This window comes from Mirounga leonina, unplaced genomic scaffold (genome assembly GCF_011800145.1).
Source record: "Mirounga leonina isolate KUSES-001 unplaced genomic scaffold, KU_Mleo_1.0 Mir_93, whole genome shotgun sequence".
Taxonomy (NCBI): domain Eukaryota; kingdom Metazoa; phylum Chordata; class Mammalia; order Carnivora; family Phocidae; genus Mirounga; species Mirounga leonina.
In genome coordinates, this window is record NW_023270854.1 from 17,331,787 (window position 1) to 17,353,669 (window position 21,883).

The window sequence follows — 21,883 nt, forward strand, 5'->3', positions numbered from 1 at the left end:
AGACAATAATCCAAGTAAAAACTGGTAAGGACCTAAACCAAGATGGCCAGGATGGACAAAAGGGTGACAGATCATGATCAATGTTAGGGATTTGACATTCACAAATCCCATTAGATCTGAGGGTCAAGAGAAAAGGAGGCCTGAGGAATAACTTCTGGCTAAGGCGCCCCAGTGGATAGTCTAGTTGTCTATTGCTGTATGAAAAACCACTCCAAATCTGTTGGCACAAAGTCGTCATCATGGTGCTCACAGATTCTGTGAGTCTGGAGTTCAGACAGGATGTGGCAGCAGTGACTGGCTTCTGCTCTAGGATGTCTGGGCCCTGAGCTGTGTGAAGACCTGAACAACCAAGGTGATTTGAATGACTGGGACCTGGAATCATCTGGAAGCTTCTTCTCTCATGTCTGGCACCTGAGCTGGGTAACTCAAAGGCTCAACTGGGTCTGCAGATGGAAGCATCTCTGCTTGGTTTGGGCTTCTGCCAGCATGGCACTGGGCTGCAATGGGAGTCCGATGAGGGGGGGCCACGTCTGCAGAACTAGCATCCCAAAAGATCAAGATCAAAGCGAGAGCTGGTTGCAGAATTTGGGCAGCATCGCTGGTGCTGAGCATCTCTTGGTTATGAGAGAGTCACCGAGGCTAGGTCTGACTCAGGGGAAGGGAAATTCGATGCCCTTTGTTGAGGAGTAAGAAGGTCACATTGCACGTTGGGAGACACTCTTGTAGCCACCTTCAGAGAGTGTTTTCTGCCTCCGTGGATAACGGAGCCATTTGTAGGGATGAGTAATGCAGGGGCAAGGAGAGAGGGTTGACCTTTTGTAGGTCGAGGAGAGAGGGTTGTTGTTTTGATCCTCACTAGTCGGGGACATCGGTGGGACGTCCACTTGTGTTGCTGGCCACCTGGCAGTTAAAAAAATACATGAAGTGGTCAGAAATGATGTAGAACGAAGCAGCCTTGTTACTGGGAAATGGCAGCATTCCACATTCGTAACCACGAGGCGATAGAAGCACTGAGCTTCAGCTCCCAGACGCCCATCCCAGGGAGGGCAGGACTTCTGGGTTCTGCTGCATCACGTAAGTGGCAGGTTCTTAGGGAGAGGGTGACTGCAGGGCATGGCTTTAGGGAAGGAGTCTGTCCGGTGAGTCCTCGGCCCTTGCCCCTTCCACAAGCACACGCACCCCCTCCCACACAGCACAGCCCTCCGCCGGCACCTGGGCTCCGGGCCGCACCCCTGCCCGGCGTGCGTACCTGCTTGTGCTTGAGGCTAGCCGAGACCCGTGACGACTGCCTGGCGGAACCCATTCTGCTTCTACAGCTCTGAAATTGGAGCCTATTCACACAGAGGATCCAGCATCATTTATCTTTGGTTTTGTTTTTTTGTTGTTGTTTAAAGCCGAATAATATAGTGAACAACATCATGTGGGGAATGCTCAGCCACTCACAGAACAGCTTCTAGGCGCCTCTGAAGCGTGTGCCCGTGAGCTGCTGGTTCGTTCACATCCAGCCCTTTCTTCTTGCCCAGAGTGGGAGGCTCTCTGTACTTGAAAATATAAAACTGCATTTCTTTCTTTTGTAAAGGTAAGCTCTAGGCCCAACGTGGGACTTGAACTCATGACCCTGAGATCCAATAGTCACATGCTCTACTGGCCAAGCCAGCCAGGTGCCCCCAAACTGCATTTCTTTAAAACTCTCCTCTAGGGGCGCCTGGGTGGCTCAGTCGTTGGGCGTCTGCCTTTGGCTCAGGTCATGATCCCAGGGTCCTGGGATCGAGCCCCGCATTGGGCTCCCTGCTCCTCGGAGAGCTTGTTTCTCCCTTCCCCGCTCCCCCTGCTATGTTCCCTCTCTTGCTGTGTCTCTCTCTGTCAAATAAATAAATATAACCTTTAGAAAAATAAAAATAAAAATACAACTCTCCTCCAGCTCAAAATTTTATGGTTCAAAATTCTGTTCAGGGGTGAAATGATCAGTGGTTGGCAATATTTAAGATGGAATGTTCGGTCGAGGAAGTTGCCCTTGCTCAGCATGATTTCAGATTGGGTGTTGGTGTCAACGAAACAAGGTCAGGTGTATACCTGTTGAAAGTGGTATCCTCCCAGAAGAATCTGGAGGTAAGGATGTGGATCTCTAGAGCATCTTTGAATTCATTCTTATCTGGGATCAAAACACAAATTGGCTCATTGAGATACGTCAATCATAGGAAATCCATGAAACATGCTGAAGAGCTATATTTTCCACTCAAGTAGATGCATTTTGACTTTTCAACGCATACCCCATGTGGAAATTCCACTCTGGCTACTCATTTTTTGTCTCGAAGAAGCTGTAGGCTGCCTTCCTTCTACCACTTTAGCTTTATGAATACCACAGTAACTGTCGGCTTATAAAATGAAGGGTGTGTGGGGTGTTCTTGGCTAAGGGTTTTGTAATGGGGGTGGGGATGATGAGACTGTTCTATCTCGTTTTGTAGAACTTGCTTTTGAGTAATGTCGTTTATGACCGAACCTCGAGCAAGAAGCTCTTGCTCATGGAGACCTACGCGGTGGTTGTTTTTCTGAAGTCCAGTTTGAAACCTGCGTCTCTTAAGTAGGTTTTTGATGATAGAAGTCACCTTAGGAAGACACATGCGCTAACCAGGGGTTCTCAGTCCTGCCGGCACAACAGAATCTTGTGTGGGGCTTTTAAACTCCCTAGATGCCTGGGCTCAGTCCCTGGCGATGCTGAGAGGGTAGGTCTAGAGTGAGGCAAGGCGAGGATCCATATTTTAAAGATTTTTATTTATTTATTTGACAGAGACACAGAGAGAGAGGGAACACAAGCAGGGGGAGTGGGAGAGGGAGAAGCAGGCCTCCCGCGGAGCAGGGAGCCCAATGCGGGGCTCAGTCCCAGGACCCTGGGACCATGACCTGAGCTGAAGGAAGCCACTTGATGACTGAGCCACCCAGGCGCCCCAAGGATCCATATTTTAAAATGAATCCCAGGGCACCTGGGTGGCTCAGTCGGTGTCTTCAGTTCCCCCAATGAGACTTGCACCTCTGTGTCTTCTAGCTCGTCTGTGGCACCTCTGTCCATCCAGTCATCCCAGCTGGCATCCTGGGGTCACCTTTTTCTCATTCTGACTTCATTTTGATTTCTCATTCTTCCTTGCCCACATTCAGACCATTGTCCTACAGTTCTTGAATCTGGCTTCTCCATTTCCAGTCCCTTACTGGCTCAGGCTCACATCCACTGTCCCTTCAGTGAGTGCAGTGATCTCCTGCCTCTAGATTTGTTCCCTTCAAATATATCTTGCTCACTGTTGTGAGTGTGAGCAGGGCAAATCACAGTCTGACCGGGCCACTGCCGTCCTGAATCCTTGTGGCTTGGCTGGACATCAGAACCCGTAACCCCATAGACTTCCATCTTTTCCTATATTGTTCACTCTTGATTTAATCCCACCCACCATCCCACTGCCTTTAGAAACATATTTTTTAAAATAGCAAATACAATGGTCGGGTGCCTGGGTGGCTCAGTTGGTTAAGCGACTGCCTTTGGCTCAGGTCATGATCCTGGAGTCCCAGGATCGAGTCCCGCATCGGGCTCCCTGCTCGGCAGGGAGTCTGCTTCTCCCTCTGACCCTCCTCCCTCTCATGCTCTCTGTCTCTCATTCTCTCTCTCTCAAATAAATAAATAAAATCTTTAAAAAAAACCAAAAAGGTGGTACATGCATATAGATGTAATTATAGGAGGGAACAGTGAAGATGAAGTCTCCTAACTTGTCTCCTCTTTCCTTCAGCATGTGGTTTCCTTTCCCAGAAAGAAACTGTTGTTGTCAGTTTCTCAAATGTCCTTCTGGAGATATATACACACTTGTACATGCAAAGAACACTTACCCATGTCCCGTATACCCACAGATAGTTAACACACCTGTCCCAGTACGTGTATATGCATGCATCCCTGTTGTGCATTAATTCTGTGTGTCCCATAGCTGAAAGCACAGTATGGTAGACACCCCTGCTTTTGTCCCTTAGTGTAATTTGGAGATCTTCTCTTTGAGTACATGGAAAGCTGCCTTCTTCTTCTTCTTTTTTTTTTTTAAGATTTATTGAGAGAGACAGAAAGCATGAGCAGGGGAAGGGGCAGAGGGAGAGGGACAAGCAGACTTCCCGCTGAGCAGGGAGCCTGATACAGGGTTTGATCCCAGGAGCCCGACTGAGATGACCTGAGCTGAAATCAGATGCTTAAATCGACAGAGCCACCCAGGCGCCCCAGCTGCCTTGTTCCTTTTTGCAGACTGCATAGACTTGTCATGTAGTTGTTTAACTAGCTGCTCATGGTGGCATTTGGGTTGTTTCTGATCTTCCCGATAAACAGGGCTCCGTCGAATAGCGCCAAGACGTGTCATTTCTCCTGTGTATGAATATGTATGTGGGGGTAAATTCTTACACATGGGATTGCTCCATCAGCCGGTGCACGTGTGTGTGTTAAAATGTGACAGATGTGTGGGGCGCCTGGGTGGCTCAGACGGTTAAGTGTCTGCCTTCAGCTCAGGTCATGATCCCAGGGTCCTGGGATCGAGCCCCGCATCGGGCTCCCTGCTCGGCGGGGAGCCTGCTTCTCCCTCACCCTCCTACTGTTCTCCCAGCTTGTGCTCTCTTGCTCTCTCTGTCAAATAAATAAATAAAATCTTAAAAAAAAAAAAAAAGACTTTCTTTAAAAAAAATAAATAAATAAAAGTAAAATCTAATAGATGTGGTCCAGTTGCTATTCACAGAGACCACTTAAGGTGGCCTGACCCTCCACTTTCTTTTCAATCCAGTGTGTCATCAGATTCTTTCCTCTTTGCCAATTTTGCCATTGTAGGCTAAAAATTGGTACCTCCCAGAAGAACTGCACTTCTTTTTTTTTTTTTTTTATGAATTTGAGTATCTTTTCACATATTTAAGACCCTTTGAATTTCCCTTTGTATGAAATGTCTATTCATGTCCTTTACCCATTTTTCTCTTCTGTGGTTTGTTGGTTTTTCTTTTTGATGTTAAACTTTAGATCTTTTTACTCTTGCTTTGTTGTAGTTCATACCAACCTGTGTAGCTGTTTGGCTGTTGGCGTGTCTATAAGCAAGAATTCAGAATCAGCAGTAAGGATGAGGGGCCTGGGGAACTTACTTTCTGTATGTCAGCGGTCAGAAGTTTGGGTGACGTCGGGAGCACTCTGAACATCATGTAGCCATGTTTAGATGTATTGAATACACATCTACCAAATTTAGGGACAACTCTGAGCCATAGCCGGCTGATGTCACATGCGTATCTGGACACATGCATCGATGGTTTTACAAACGCTGTTAGTTGCTATCTTCATAGCTTTTTACCAAAGGGCCATACGTGCATTTTTTGCTGGTAAGTTCATTATTTCTTCTCTTCTCTTAGTATTTTCATTCTAGAAAATGGGACAAGCTATCTTCTTTTTCTATAAATTAGTCTTGTGGTCCAAATGTCTAGTAAAGTTCTCTGTTTCCACGTGAGCAATTAGTAAACGTTTGATCAAGAAGACAAATATTTCCAAGTGCTATTTTGCTGCCCTTCCTAAAGGTATGTGCTTCAGTGCAGCATTTCTCAAACTGTATTAGGAGGTGTTCTGTGATTTAAAAAAAAAAAAAATGTGCCTGTGGTCACACTAATTTTGAAAAGACTGAATTAAATACAATTAAATAAATTTCTTCTCTGAGCCTTTAATGTACCAGTGGGTCCGCTGAATGTCCAAAAGAGGGATGCAGTATGACATGCTGTCGTTTGCACATGTATTTAACCACAGAACACTGTTTTTACTTTTTTTTTATGGTCTCCACTCAAAATATTCCTCAAGCAATTAGCACAATGCTCAGCGGAGAATCAGGAGAAGACATCAGTTTGTTTGCCCTCTGATTAGTCTGAGTTTTGCCAAACAAGGAACCTTTTGGAAATTGGGTTATTGATTATCTGGCTGCAATCAGATTTCTAAAATTAACTAGAAAATTCCTGTGGTTAAGGTCAGCATGTTGCAGATAAAGACATACTGGTTACTTTCTCCAGTCTCCCCAAGGTGTTATCGCAGCATAAAATTAAGAGACCAAGGGCATTTCTGGTAGACCCTTCACTGCGCCTGCTTGAGGTCAGACACCCTTTCTCTCAGAAGCATCCACATCAAAATGGGCTGCGGATGAGGCGTAGTGTGGGCCGGACAGGGACCACTGGCTGGGGACTTAATCATGAGGGAAATTTCAAGCAAACTGAGAGTTGCTGGAGGGGAAGTAGGTGGGCGGATTGGGGTAACTGGGTGATAGGCATTAAGGAGGGCATGTGATGGAATGAGCACTGGGTGTTATATACCACTGATGAATCACTAAATTCTACCCCTGAAACTAATAATATACTACATGTTAGCTAAATTGAATTTATTTATTGATTTTTAAGATTTTATTCCTTTATTTGAGAGAGAGAGAGAGAGAGCGTGCACGAGCAGGGGGAGGGGCAGAGAGAGAAGCAGACTCCCTGCAGGGCAGGGAGCCCAACTGGGGGCTCAGTCCCAGGACCATGGGATCATGACCTGAGCCTAAGGCAGACGCTTAACCGACTGAGCCACCCAGGCGTCCCAACTGAATTTAATTTTTTTTTTTTAAAGATTTTATTTATTTATTTGACAGAGAGATACAGCGAGAGAGGGAACTTAAGCAGGGGGAGTGGGAGAGGGAGAAGCAGGCTTCCCACTGAGCAGGGAGCCCGATGCGGGGCTCGATCCCAGGACCCTGAGATCACGACCTGAGCCGAAGGCAGACGCTTAACGACTGAGCCACCCAGGTGCCCCTCCAACTGAATTGAATTTAACTAAAAAATTAAAACAAACAAAAAAGAACCACAAGGGAGCCAAGGAATCTAGCTCATTAACTAACTGGGCAGCTTATTCTTTCGAGTTTTTCTGAGATTGATTTTTATCCCTTCCCCTTGGCCTTTTCTTGCTTCTTGAGGAATCCAGTCTGTTTTCCTTCTCAGCCTTCCTGGGGCTTAGAACGGCAGCTTGGTGACGTTCTGGGACACTGGTAGCCGGAGGTGTGTCGCGAGCCATCTGCAAGCTAAAACAAACCATTAAAAGCACATACGTTTTCAAGTTACCATAACACAGAATGGATTCAAGATGACCCTATAAATACCTTTTCTACCCACTTTTATTTAGATCTTTTTTTTTTTTTTTTAAAGATTTTATTTATTTGACAGAGACACAGCGCGAGAGGGAACACAAGCAGGGGGAGTGGGAGAGGGAGAAGCAGGCTTCCCGCGGAGCAGGGAGCCCGATGCGGGGCTCGATCCCAGGACCCCGGGATCATGACCTGAGCCAAAGGCAGCCGCTTAACGACTGAGCCACCCAGGCGCCCCAGATTTCCTATTTGAGTGGGGAAGAAATGTTCTGATTGCGTACGTTATATTCTGATTGCACAACAGATAGTGCGCATTTTAACAGTGCTTCTGAGTCCTCTTATAGTTCCATTTTAGTTTTCCCATTTGATAAATTGCACTTCCACTAGAAAGAGGCTGGGTGCAGTTCCTTTTGTAATGGCATGATCATTATGATTACCCAGTGAATGGCAGCCAAAATGATGCAGGAGGAATTTTCAGTAATGGTACTGTGTGGTTCTTAAAAAAGTAACCAGGTTGGGGCACCTGGGTGGCTCAGTCGCTAAGCGTCTGCCTTCGGCTCAGGTCATGATCCCAGGGTCCTGGGATCGAGCCCCACATCGGGCTCCCTGCTCTGCGGGAGGCCTGCTTCTCCCTCTCCCATTCTCCCTGCTTGTGTTCCCTCTCTCGCTGTGTCTCTCTCTGTCAAATAAATAAATAAAATCTTAAAAAAAAAAAAAGTAACCGGGTTAATGATCTGCATTCTTCAGTAGTCCACACTTGTCCCTTTTGCGTTATTATCTGTACTTCCTATGAGGGAAAAGTCTAGAAAATCCTTTAAAAAAAATGAAATACAATATTTTCAAAAGTATGTCTTTACTTTGATAATTGTATAAGACCAATAATTTTAGAATTCTTTACCTGTAAATGCTCTTTAATATATTCCCATCTCCAAAAATAGTTCAGTCCCGTTAGTTGTTAATTTCCCTCCCTTGCCAGTGTGCCGGGGAGGGAGGGGTGCATCCAAACTGGCTTGACCCACTCATGTATATCCTACAAAGGAAGTTCATCTGGTGTGCATGTTCAAACCCAAGTCACTGGGGGACCTGAGCTTCCTCAGTTTTCCTTCCTGATTGATGACATCCTTGTCTTGAGTTTTCATAGCAGCGGCATGCTCATCCCTTCCTGTTGGGAAACCAAGCACTGCCTGATACTTGACTTCCACCTTTCCTGCTGGAAAGGTCAACCCTATGCTCGTAAGCAACACTCCCACCTCAGCTCATGGGCAGACTTCTCAGGGTGGTTTGGAGCATAGGTTACAAAAACAGGCCCAGTCCGTACAGTGAAGTGGACAGAGAAACCGGACTCCTTGGCATGACGCCTTATACACAGTAAGCACTGAACAAATGTTAGCTATTGAGCTACACATCCTGGGACAGAAGAAGTCAGGAGTAGATGGGTAAAGCAAACCCGGTGGGTGGAAATATTATTCCTCTGTAGATGTAGACTGACTGCCTGGTGCATCATCTCTGAGGGTCCCTTTAGCTGAAATTTCCAGTAGGTGCTGGGCTCCATCAACAGGAGATCCATTGAGTTAGAAAGGACTTGAGCCAGAGGTAAACTAGATCTCACCTTGCGGGCTTTACCTTTCCTCTTCGAGGTCTGCAAGCATATCCTCCACGAGTACCTTCAGCACGTCAGGGGAGGCCCCAGCCTGCCCGCAGAGAGCTGCCCAGTGTGGTGATTGCAGGCCTGTTGCCAAAGCAGCTAACCCTGCAGCAGCGGGACCCTCATTTCAGTTTTGCTGAGTGAAGGCCGTGTAAGTCGACAGTTTGGGAGCCAGGGAGTCTCCAAGCCCAGAGCCGAAGCTCGGAAGGAAAGAAGGGAGGACCAAACACCCAGTAGGAGGAATTCCTATCACCACAGGATGGCTGACAACTGCTATAAGATAGGGGGTGACAGGTCAACTCAGAAATCTACCTCCAGCGAGTCCTTAGCCAGCTGTGGACCCACTAGGGATGACGAAAAGAAGCGAGTCTGGATCGGCCCAGGAAGCAACAGCTGCAGCCCCACCACGATGGACCCCGTGACATTTCGCAAATCAGGGAGGAGCCCAGCTCCTGCTAATTCAGGTTCTGGAAGTAAGAGAGCCACTGGGGTGGCTCTTCGTTGAGAAGCTTCAAAGCCAGCCCTACCACAAAACAGTGGTCCCACAGTGAGGTAGAGAGGTGGGTGTTGTGTCTCAGGCTCTGGAGCCAGGAACGTGGAGACCACCATGGAGACGCCAGAGGGTAGCCAGGGGCTGGGTTTGGGGAGCAAGGAGGCGGTAATCTTGGAGTGTCGTTAAAAAGGAGACAGAGGAGCAAGCTACTGTGGGGGCGCAGGCTCAGAGAAGACTTCCTGGAGACTCTTCCAGCTTGCCTTTCTTGTGGGTTAAATATCCAGGCCATCTCAGAATGGAACACATCTTCTGTTGGAATCTCTATGTCCCACAGCCTAGTGGTAACCTCACAGTGGATTGATCGTGTGATGTCCCTGTGGTGTAACCTGAGACCCCAGGCTCGGGTCAGAGGACCACCACCTCAACTTCACACTCCTTGGAGCCAAAATGATGGCGCCACCTTGCCTCAGGCCTTCCTGACTGGTTCCCCAATACTGTAGCTGAAGCCATACCACCCACCTCCCTCTCCTCTTCCCCCCCCCCCCCCCGCAGTGTCCCTGAATATAGACTGGACTCCTGTCCCTTCAGGAGGCAGTCAGGAGGAGGAGGAGGGGTACAGCAAGAAGTGTGGGCAACTGAAAGAGGAGAGTCATTACCCAGACTTTCCGCTTCTAAAGAGATAACTGAAAAAAATTCTTAAGAGTTCCAGAAGACAGTCTGAGAATGTTCATAGCAAAATAATTTGTAATAGCAAGATGCTAGAAACACCCCAAATATTCACCAACAGAAGAACTGATAACCTGTGGGATACACACGATACTGTAAGCCGGTGGCAACGAAGAGCAGTTATCCACACTAATATAGATGAAATTCAGGTAGTATTGATGGTGGAAAAGCAATTCACAGAAGAATTTAAGCGATACAGCTCAAAACTGGCCTGAACAACTTGACTGGGGGTGGGGTGGGGTGGGGTGGTGGTGGTGCTTACTTAATAAACCTGTACAGAAAAATAAGGGGATGATAAGCACAAATGTTAGGAATGTGGTTGGTGGTTAGGTTGGGAATGAGGAAGATGTGATCTCACAGAGTTAGGAATTGTTCTACTAAACCCCTAGATAGCATCTTCCACTAAGCGTGGAGAAAACTATCCCCAAGGAGAATCTGGTTAGAAAGAGTTAGTACCGGGCGGTGAGGGAGGGGGGTGGCTAGGGAGAAGGGTTTCATGAGACACCTGTTGGGTGAGAAATGTTCCCCCCAGCAGTAGAGATGCTGTGGACGTTCTAAAGTTCCTTGGAATTCGGATATGCCGACTAAATGGACTGAGTCCGCTCAGTACTGTGGATGTGACATTAAGCGCGTGAGATAAAGCAGTGGACGCTGATCTGTGATCAGGACCCAAGAGTGTTGAATTAGTCAGTGATGGCCTTTTTCTTTGATTTATCCATTCACTAAATATTTAATGGATGATACACTTGACAAACCAAGTAGATGAGTGTGAAAATAATAATTTGGCTTAATTTAGCTGTGACCTTCCAGGGCTCTGGGATTTTGTTTGGGTCATGTTTAACGAGGATTACTCTTTTAGAACTCCAGTGTTCTATGGACAGTTGGTCACATTACAACATGTCCATTAGTGTGCTAGGGCTGCCATAACAGAGTGTCACAAACTGGCTGAATTCAACAGCAGAAACTTATAATCTCACAGATTTTGGAGGCTGCAAGTCCACGATCAGTGTGTGGGCAGGGGTTGGTTCCTCCAGAGGCTGAAAGGGAAGGAAGGGACTGTCCTAGGCCTCGCCCCTTGGCATGTAGGTGGCCAGGTTTTCCCTGTGACTTCACCTCATCATTCCACTGTGCATTCTGTGTGCAGATTTACTTTGTTTTAGAAGGCCATCAGTCCTATTGGGTTGGGGGCGACTGTAATGACCTCACTGTGTAATATATAAAGGTTATATTCCAAGGCACAGAGTGGGAGTTCGGACTTTAACATCTGAACTCAGGACACAATTCAGCCCATAACCATATGCTAATTCTCCGCTTGATGGACTTTTTTCTCTTTCTTTTTAAAAGATTGTACGTGGCAAGTCAAAGCAAATGATCGAAGCTTCCATGAACAACCTCATTTCATGAAAACAAGGTTCTTTTGTATTAAGGAGAGCAAGTATGCGGTAAGTTGATTTTGACTTTCTAAATCCTCTTTACTAAGAGCCAGTTTTTTCCAGTAGCCATTATGCTTACCAGCTTTGTGAGACACCTGCCTTCCAGATCATCCCTGGCCCAGGCCATTGATAATCATTGTCTGTTCTATAGAATATCATGTTTATACATCACATTCCATTTCATAAAGGTGAGTAGGAGTGGCTTGACACAGACCAAAACAAAATTATGTAGATTGAAATTCTCCCTATGTGTGCACAGAGCTCTCTTAACGTTTTATTTATTTATTTATTTAAGATTTTATTTATTCATTTGAAGGAGAGAGAGAGCACAAGCAGGGGGAGAGGCAGGGAGAGAGGGAGAAGTAGACTCCCCGCTGAGCAGGGAGCCTGATGAGGGACTCGATCCCGGGACCCTGAGCTGAAGGCAGACACCTAACCATCTGAGCCACCCAGGTGCCTTCTTAACATTTTATATAAGAATTTACAATAATGTCACAGAAGCCTTATGTTTGAAGGTAATAAGAATTTGAAAGGATCTTGATAACTTCTCTCCCCTTTCTCTGCCTGTGATAGATTTAGAGACTTTGAAGATACTTTCACCTCAAAAATCCTTATTACCTTTAACATATGGTAACACCTGTCAAGCGTTCGCTTTTGTGTCGTAATGTGGCTTTTAGTTGGCTAGGCCATCTGTAACAGGGACACAACTGGGCCGGTGTAAGACAACAGAAGTTTGTTTTCTTACAGTTAGGGAGCCAGAAGTCCAAAATCAAGGTGTTGGCAGGGTTGGTTCCTTCTGGGGGGCCTGCGGGAGGGTCTGTTCCAAGCTTCTCCCCCAGCTTCTGGAGGTGGCTGACAATCCTTGGCGTTCCTTGGCTTGTAGCCACATCCCTCCAATATCTGGCTCTGTCTTCACATGGCCTTTTCCCTGTGCATCTCCACATCTGTGTCCAGCTGTCCTCGTCTTCTAAGAACAACCAGTCATTGGATCAGGGCCCACCTTAATCCAGTGTGACGTCTCTGTAACTTGATCCCATCTGCAAAGACCCCATTCCCAAATAAGATGGCAGTCACGGGTCCCAGGATTAGGACCTGAGCGTATCTTATGGGGCACACAGTTCAACACACAACAGTGTCTTTTCCTTTACACGGTAGCCTTCATCCCTCAAGGAAAAGAGTGTTCCTTCTCCAGCTTTGTGGTCCACACTGATGTCTCCCTTTGCCCCATTTTCTAAGAGGCTCTGAGGAGTCAAGGAATCTGCCAGCAACATCCACATGGTCACAGCCAGATTTGCCATGGAGATCCTTTGGGGGGAAATGTCTCCTTCTTGTTACTTGTTACTGAGCCTCCAAGGAGTCAAGGAGGCCTGGTTAGAATTAAATGCGTAAAGGAAATCTCAGTGTCTTTCTGGCTAATGTCCCTGTGTCACCGTAGGCCATCAGGCTTTAAGGATTTTTGCAGGTGTGTCTACACTGGGATAAATGTGTGACCTTATGTAGAATGACTTTCTTTCTTTCTTTCTTTTTTTTTTTCCCAACAGAATAATGCAATTAAAACATACAAGTATAATGCGTTTTCCTTTCTACCGATGAATTTGTTTGAGCAATTTAAGAGAGCAGCCAATTTCTATTTCCTGGTCCTTCTTATCTTACAGGTAATACCCTTTGATATCTTAAATCTCTTTTGAATTATGACGACTCAGTAACACTGAGGTTGTGGACATGTATAATCTTGAAAGTCGTTATATTAATATCAGGGTTCTGCACATAAGGGAATAGTGCCTCATACAGAACCAGGATGACAGTGTTCGGTGAACAGGGAAAGGAAGCAAATGGAGATATTTTAACTCTATATTTTTAAAAATTCTATTTCGTCCTGATGTGAGTGTTAAAACTGGTTTTCCCGAAGTGAATACAATTAAAACCTTCACTTTGTAAAATGATTTGTACCTTAAAATTCTATTTTTGTGTGTGCTTGCCCTTTGTTTTTTCTTCTGAAGCTTGATTTCCTCAAGAATATTATGTATTTGTTTTAATATTTGGGTCATGATTCTCAGTAAGGTATTTTTGCGAACTGGTTTTACATGGACAAAAGGCCTGTTCTTTTCCTGAGTCTTTGTCTCCATTGTGGCAAAGGATTCACTTATCTGGAGAGTGTTAATTTTACCTGTCTAGAAACTGTTGTTATAATCAAAGGAACTCTACACCCTCTAGTTGCCAGAGTATCGACCTTTAGCCCCTGATGTGCAGGCTACAAAGGACAGCATAGCCACTTGGTTTTATCAGATTCTTTACTTTCAGCATTGGATTTGGAAAACAGTCTCGTCTGCTGGGATTCGCTCGGGAAGGCTTCATGAAATGGGAGCGTGTGTGTGTCCGGGTGGGGATGGAGGGTACAGGAAGTGGTGAGGAAACGTGAGAGAGAAACGGATACCCAGCAGATTTGGTAGGGTATGAAATCTACTGGCTTGATAGTATAGAATGGTCCTGTTATCAGGAGGGACCTTTGAAACAGACCCGTGTGGAGACAAACACCAAAATTTGAAGGTGCTGCTGTATGATAAGTGAGCTATTTTTCCCTACCTTCCTTCTAGCAAGGAAAAGGGGAGTTACACACATTGATAATAATGTGGCAAATGATCTTTCTCTCTTCCAACCAATCCCCAATCATCTTCTCTTAAAGATGGAGCAATTTAAATTAGAATAATAGTTATAGCCTTAGCCGGCCACTTGCTTACATTGTTATGTCACTTAATTCTTGTACTCTGTGATGCAAGGGCTATCCTAACCTCCTAATTTTGCAGAGAAACTGAGGCCTGGGGAGGTATAGGAACTTGCTCAAAATCCCAAAGCCCTGAGTAGGAGAGCGGGACAGGATTTGGATCCAGGAACTTCTCTGCAAAGCCTGTCATTTTAACCACTACACAATATGGCCTGATGCTCCATGGGATGATTACGAGAGATCTTTACTAAACTTGCCTCCCAATCTTTTGTTCCGAATTGAAGCCTGTCTTAAGGGGGGCAAGGCCTCCTGCAAGGCCAGCCTCTTTCTCAGCCGGACCAGTAGTGATGACCCCCAAAGATGCCCAACGCCGTCATGAGCATTCGGAGGCAGCCACTACCTACTGCTGTCCTGACCTCCAGCCTGAGACCCTCAGGAACCACTGGCTGAGCCACCAGCCCTGGAGAGCCTGCTATATGCATGTCCTCTGGGGTCTGTTCCTGGAGGCCAGAAGCCAGAGAGGGCGGCAGGAAGAAGGTTGGCTGGAGGCTTGCATGCCTTTCCTTTCCTGCAGGCTTGCAGGGTGTAGACTTGGGTGATGGTGGAGGTTGGAATTAGCAGTAACCTACAGAAGCCATGCCTTCATGGGCACATAAGTCTTCCTTGTATTTCTTGCAGGCAATCCCTCAAATCTCGACCCTGGCATGGTATACCACCCTGTTTCCCTTGCTCGTGGTGCTGGGCATCACGGCCATCAAAGACCTGGTGGACGACGTGGTAAGAATTGCTCGTGCAACTTTCTCCTCACTGCAGTGGAATCGATACCTTCTATTTTGAGATGATTAAAATAACCTTTCTCCTTCTCTCTTCTAAAGGCTCGCCATAAAATGGATAATGAAATCAATAATAGGACGTGTGAAGTCATTAAGGATGGCAGGTACTGTGCCTTCCTTAGTTTGTCACTTAGTTACAGGGATAGAGTGGATGACTATGTCTAGAAACATACTTAGAGACAACTCTTCTGAACTTACAAGGCAGTCAGCCCAACAGCCTTTTCACTGTAAGGGTCTCTGTTCATTTACTAAGACTTGGTCCTCTCCTCATGACCCAGAGGCTATAGCCAAGTTGGATGACGGGTGCTTGCCCTTTGGGCCCTACAGTATCAGCACTGTTGTGTTTATTTTATTAAAGCTTTTATTTATTATTTATTAGAGAGAGAGAGAATGAGCAGGGGGAGGGGCAGAGGGAGGAGCAGGGGGAGGGGCAGAGGGAGAAGCAGGCTCCCTGCTGAGCAAGGAGCCTGATGTAGGATTCGATCCCAGGACCCCGGGATCATGACCTGAGCCGAAGGCAGACCCTTAACCTACTGAGCCCCCCAGGTGCCCCAGCACTGTTTACACTGTTTACTCCTTTAGCCTGGAGCTCCCATCTTTGCTGTTCCCAAACTTGTGTGTTCAGGATTTCGCCCAAACATCTTGACCCCTTTCCTGATTCCCCAGCTCAAGTGATTTCTCCCTTCACTGCGTTTTCAGAGCATTTTGCTTTCCTCTTTCTTATTATGGCCTGACTTTTATTAGAATTATTGGTGTAGGTGTCTCATCTTCTGTCCTGAACTGCAAGCTTCTCAGGGAGACTATCCTGATGGTATTTGGTTGGGTCTTTGTTTTTTGTTTTTTGTGTGGTTTTTTTGGTCCATCAGAGCCTCCAACACACCAAAAGTGCTCCATAAATGTTCAATAAACATTGTCAACTGTGACCAACGTGCCAACTCACAGACCAGTAAAGAGTTGTTTTTTTTGAGCAAGCGCCTGGGGGCAGAACCACAAAGTCAGGTGCTAAAAATAGTGACTAAGACAATGCCAAATCACGGTGATGTACACCTGAAACTGTAGGATATTATATATCAATTACACTTCACTAAAAAAGAAAGAAAAAAAATAGTGTGAAGGCCCAATTCAAAGACTTTTTTAGGTGTCGACCCTGAGAAAGAGAAGGTGATTTATAGGCATAGTTCCACTGTGTCTAATTTACATACAGACTATGTCAGTCTGTTTGGATGGCTTTTTTTCCTTCCCAAATAAATGGATTCTGTTCTGAAGGTTACCTTTCAAATCACTTAGAATCACTGTCATGGAGAGTGGTAAGATTCACAGCCAGCCCGCATTACCCTGGCAAGAGGCCACAGCCTGGTTAACTCCACTGGTAAAGAGTAGCTCTGAGTGGCCTTAGATTTGGGGGTCAGGGTGCGTATCTGATAGGGCTGTGGCCCCAGCCCTCCTGGAGGAGGGTTAAGCCTGTGTGGGGACTCGGACCTTGTAGGGAGGGCAGTGCGACCTCCCAAGGGGAAACTACATGTTGCAGTGGAAGGGTTCAAACAGAATTGCCTCTCATATCCCCAGAGAGCTGTGAAAGAAGGTTCTTGTTCGTTTATAATTTGACACTCATATGCAAATTGTAATTTACAGTTTTGCAGATACTGACATGTAAACCACCATTTCCTTTATTGAAAGATGAGCCAAGTTTTTTTTAATCCTAAGATTAAGAATTGTGTGTTAAATTCTAATAAATTGGTGAAACTGGTATATAGGCATATATTTAGAATGTATTTTAAATTGAAAAATATATATATTTTCAACTCCAGGTCTCTTTTATCCATGAATTAATGGGAGGACACACATGGTGATTGGATTTCTGCCTCCAAAAAAATTAAGCTTATTAGTTGTGATAGATTCACAATATCTATTAGGGATACCTTTTCTATATGTGAACATCTTTAAAACAGACTACTGTGTTTTAAAAGATGTTTAAAAAAGATGTTGATTTGTTAGACTTTTTAATATATTTTTTATGTTTTTTAAAGATTTTATTTATTTGACAGAGAGCGAGAGCAGGAACACAAGCAGGGGGAGTGGGAGAGGGAGAAGCAGGCTTCCCGTGGAGCAGAGAGCCCGATGCGGGCTCGATCCCAGGACCCTGGGATCATGACCTGAGCCAAGGGCAGACGCTTAATGACTGAGCCACCCAGGCACCCCGATTTCTTAGACATTTAAATGGTTATTTCCTATGAAATTTAAGACTGAAAGTAGTCCTCCTCTTATTTAATTTTGCATTTTATCAATGTCCTTATTAGACTTATGAAAGTGCAATGCACTCCTTGGAAAGGTAATTTACACAATAGGGAGGAGGCACATTCTAAAGTTCCAAGAGGATTCCAGGGGGCCCGTGTGGGAGCCAGAATGCATTCTGGCCCCAGGACCACCTGCATCCTGAGCAGGTGGTGGATAACCCAGAGGACAGAGAACAGGAGAGGTAGGAGTACATGACAAGAGCAAAAACAAAGGAGATGCCAGGTATCATGACATAGGAAAGAACACATCAAAATGGTCCCCATCACCACTGCTTCCTTTAGAGGAGACTGTGATTCCCGTGACCTCTTAATGTGGTTTCATCATTCAATGACTGAACTTTTAGGAACCCTTTTCTCTGTGAAATTCACGTTTTCCCCAGAATCATTGGCTTCTAGAAAGAATAATTCCAGGGCGCCTGGGTGGCTCAGTTGGTTAAGCGACTGCCTTCGGCTCAGGTCATGATCCTGGAGTCCCGGGATCGAGTCCCGCATCGGGCTCCCTGCTCAGCAGGGAGTCTACTCCCTCTCCCACTCCCCGTTTGTGTTCCCTCTCTCGCTGTGTCTTTCTCTGTCAAATAAATAAATAAAATCTTTAAAAAAAAAAGAATAATTCCAAATCCTTTGCCAGTAACTTTGAAAAAGCCAATAAACTGTTATTATTTTTAATATTTAGATTCAAGGTTGCCAAGTGGAAAGAGATTCAAGTTGGAGATGTCATTCGTCTGAAAAAAAATGATTTTATTCCGGTAAGCGAATAAGCCCTGCATCCTCATCCCTGATCCTCCCAGCTGCTCTGGTGCTCGGCTTCGCCTTGGGGATCTCTGTGTTATCGGTGCGTTTTGTTCTGAACAGGCTGACGTCCTCCTGCTGTCCAGCTCTGAGCCCAACAGCCTCTGCTACGTCGAAACAGCTGAACTGGACGGGTAAGCGCGTGTTCGCCAGGCCTGTTTTAAGACTGACCTTTGAGGGCACATTCATTCCGTTGAAACTTGCATCATGAAAAGGAGCCCTGAGATCTGGCCCTGCCTCCAGCACTTGCTGGCTGTCCAGCAGTGTCCCTAGCGGACCAATGTCTCTTTTTTCCAATTCCATCTGTAAAGGGGGCTTTCAAACCTGCCCTCCCCCCCAACTTTGAGGGAAGGTAAAAGGGTCAATGCCTGAGCCCTTTGTAAGCAGCTGAGCGGTGTCCAGACACATACGAATGACTATCAATATAAGCTATTTCAGAAAAAAACCAGATTTTTAAAGTACTTGTCAATAGGCAGTTTTGGATTTTCCCTTTGTTGGCTCTGGTCATAACACTACCACTTAGAAGAATGTTCTGCTTTTGACCCGTTTTGAATGCATTTATTGAGTGCCTGCTATGTTGCGTTAGCATTATGTATTAGCTCATTTAATCTTTGCGGGGAGCTGAAATCATCTCAGGCAAACTAGGGCTGTCTTTGCGCTATGAATTAGTCAGTTGCTCAGTCTTACCTATAAAACGGCCATTATTCCCATGAGTGAGAGGCTCTAAAGCTTTCCAAAGGGAGCAAATCCCAACATGCCCTGTCAGAACAAACTGAACAGGAAGGTGGAGGGCCACAGGTCAGCATCTGAATATAGGGGAACCCCAGAGTCAGCATTCGTGGAGCCCACAAAAGGACGTCCGGCCTGTAAAGGCGGTATTGCCATCCAGCGCCCAAATGCCCAGCCCGACTCTTCTTTTTCCAGAACATGCGCCTTCCTTGCTCTGTGGGTGGGAAATGCCACGTACTGGGGGGTAAGGTTCCCACCTCCTTTCCTAGGTAGAATTATCTTTCAAAGATACGGGATCTGGAAAATAGTAGGTTGACAGAGTCCAAACACTTTCTGTAGCAAATATGTCTTGTAGAATCATCTTAGTGCGATTAAATATTAGAAGCTAAGTTTAAAAAAACATTTTTTTTTTTTTTTAAAGATTTTACTTATTTATTTGACAGAGAGAGAGACAGCAAGAGAGGGAACACAAGCAGGGGGAGTGGGAGAGGGAGAAGCAGGCTTCCTGCGGAGCAGGGAGCCCCATGCGGGACTCGATCCCAGGACCCTGGGATCATGACCTGAGCCGAAGGCAGACGCTTAACGACTGAGCCACCCAGGCGCCCCTATTTGTATCTTTTAGAGAGAGCACAAGCAAGGGGAGGGGGAAGGGTCAGAGGAGAGAGAGAATCTCAAGCAGACTCTGCGCTGAATACGGAGCCCAATGCAGGTCTCGATCCCATGACCCTGAGATCGTCAAAGAGTCCGATGCTCAGCCGACTGAACCACCCAGACAGCCCTCGGAGCTAAGTTTTTAAATAGCAGTCTGATAGTCTAGGCTGGTGGCGAAAGCTAAATTAGTAAGAAGGAGGACAGGAAGCTTGTAGATGCCTCTGTCCCAACCATATCGGCCCACTTAAAACAAACAGCGAAGGGGACCAACATTTCCCAAGTCAGAAGTTTTTCTATAGTTCAGGAAATAACCTCACTAAACCCAAAGTTCCAAGGCAAACCGAGTTTGAAAATCAGAAAAGCTAATGATCTAGCCTTTGTTTCCAGGTATACCTAATGTTACCTTGTACAGTTTTTCTTATATTCCTTTTCGAGCTCCAAATTTTATTCATTTAATTTTCTTTTCCTCTCCCTTTAGAGAAACCAATCTAAAGTTCAAAATGGCACTTGAAATCACACACCAGTATCTCCAAAGAGAAAATTCACTGACAACGTTTGATGGTTTGTGCAAATATGTCTTACTTTGTTTTAAATTTGTTGCTCAACTCAGTCCCAATTAATTAAAACCAGAAAATCTTTCGTATGTGAGTACTTATGTGAGTCATATTTTTCTAAAGGTTTTATTGAATGTGAAGAACCCAATAATCGGCTAGATAAGTTTGCAGGAACACTGTTTTGGAGAAACACAAGGTTTCCTCTGGATGCAGATAAAATTTTGTTACGTGGCTGTGTAATTAGGAACACGGATTTCTGCCATGGATTGGTCATTTTTGCAGGTAATTTCAGAGTTTCTTGGGAAATTGATCTGATATGTGCTTTTAAGATTTAAAGGAAGGGATTGCTCTTCTGTTCATTCTCCATCAAAACCAAAGGAAAAGTAATTTTATTGACATGACCGTGAATTGATTTTCCCAACTATTGATCGTATTGAATTTTCCACTTTTAGGTGCTGACACTAAAATAATGAAGAATAGTGGGAAAACCAGATTTAAAAGAACTAAAATTGATTACTTGATGAACTACATGGTTTATACGGTACTTATTTTCTATTTCAGTAGATAAGAGGCTAGACTGCTGTCTTTTGCTGTAATGTTGTTGTATGCTTTTCTTGTGCAGAGAAATCTTACCTCTGCAAGCCAAGTAGAAGAACACGTGCGGTGTCCCAAGGCTGGATGGGAGAGAGAGGACTCTCCTACTTTTTCTCAGAAATGCCATACCTCTAATAGGAGAATCCTTTTGAGAATGGAAATTCCAGTTGTAGGGGCCTCTGAGTGCTTGAGTATTTTGTTAACTAGAGTGACCAGTTGGAAAACCAGGGATCCCAAGATAAGTTCGTGGGACTGGGCTCCTAGAGTCAATGTAGGGTTGATTTTACTGCTGTTAGTTTCCCCAAGAGGTAGTTCTCTTAAAAGCAAACTTTTCCCCCTGACATATGCTGTATAAGTCTACATAAAAGGCAAGGCTAAATAAAAGGTGTGTTGAGGGGTCCACGAGACCACCCCCAGGTTTGGTGATTCACTAGGAGGACTCATAGAATAGAGCATCTAGTTGCCGTCATAGCTATGACTTACTGTAAGTTATTACAAAACAAGATCAGCAAAGGCAAAAGGCCCATGAGGCAGAGTCTGGAGGGAGCCAGGTGCCAGTTTCCAAGAGTCCTCTCCCAGGAGGGTCACACGGCAAGACACACTTAATTCCCTGAGCAACAATTTGTGACAGCCCATGTGAAATGTTGTCCATACCAGGGAAGCTCCTTGGAGACTCTGTGCCTGGGCTTTTATTGGGATCTGGTCACATAGGCACCATCTGCCAGGCACGTACTAAAATTCCAGATTCCCTGAAGGAATGCAGGTGGTTGGCATAAGCCATATTGTTTTACACAAACAGGCACAAAGAGCCATTCTTATCAGGGAATAAGGAATAAGGAAACCCTTCCAAAATCTAAGTTCCCAGATGCCAGCCAAAGTCCAACCTTCCAAGCAAGTCGTTTGAGGATAGCATCTCAGGCCTGGCCCCAAATATTAGGCAGTCCTCTGATTTCCCAATGAGAATTCGTTTTTGCCCAAGTATTTAGTTTAATTTGAATACATAAACTTTTAGGGACTTCTAAAACTTACAGTACTTTACATATACATATTTAAAGTCATATAAAAGTAATATACTAATTTAAGAAACAATTCGTTTTTCTCTGATACCACATTTCGTGAAAACTTTGAACTTTTCAAGTGCATCTTCCATGTCATTGTCCTGGTTACGGCCAAAGTATTCACAATGAGTTCTTTGTGCCGTAGTGGTTTTGAGATATAGCACTTTTGGAATCTGTGTCCAGAAATTTAAATATGTCCTTGGAAATTGTATTCCTACCC

The 21,883-nt window shown here is 45.3% G+C and overlaps 1 protein-coding gene across 2 annotated transcripts in view; it reads left to right on the forward strand.

The window, feature by feature from the left end:
• Window positions 1–21,883, forward strand: part of ATP8B1 (ATPase phospholipid transporting 8B1) — a 133,599-nt gene that overhangs the window by 66,606 nt on the left and 45,110 nt on the right. For both annotated transcript variants that reach the window (XM_034995986.1, XM_034995985.1), the window contains exons 3-11: window positions 11,351–11,448; window positions 12,981–13,094; window positions 14,840–14,938; window positions 15,037–15,098; window positions 17,962–18,034; window positions 18,141–18,211; window positions 19,936–20,018; window positions 20,135–20,293; window positions 20,464–20,552. In XM_034995986.1, the coding sequence (XP_034851877.1) occupies window positions 11,351–11,448; window positions 12,981–13,094; window positions 14,840–14,938; window positions 15,037–15,098; window positions 17,962–18,034; window positions 18,141–18,211; window positions 19,936–20,018; window positions 20,135–20,293; window positions 20,464–20,552 (848 nt within the window). The remainder of the gene's footprint in view (window positions 1–11,350; window positions 11,449–12,980; window positions 13,095–14,839; window positions 14,939–15,036; window positions 15,099–17,961; window positions 18,035–18,140; window positions 18,212–19,935; window positions 20,019–20,134; window positions 20,294–20,463; window positions 20,553–21,883) is intronic.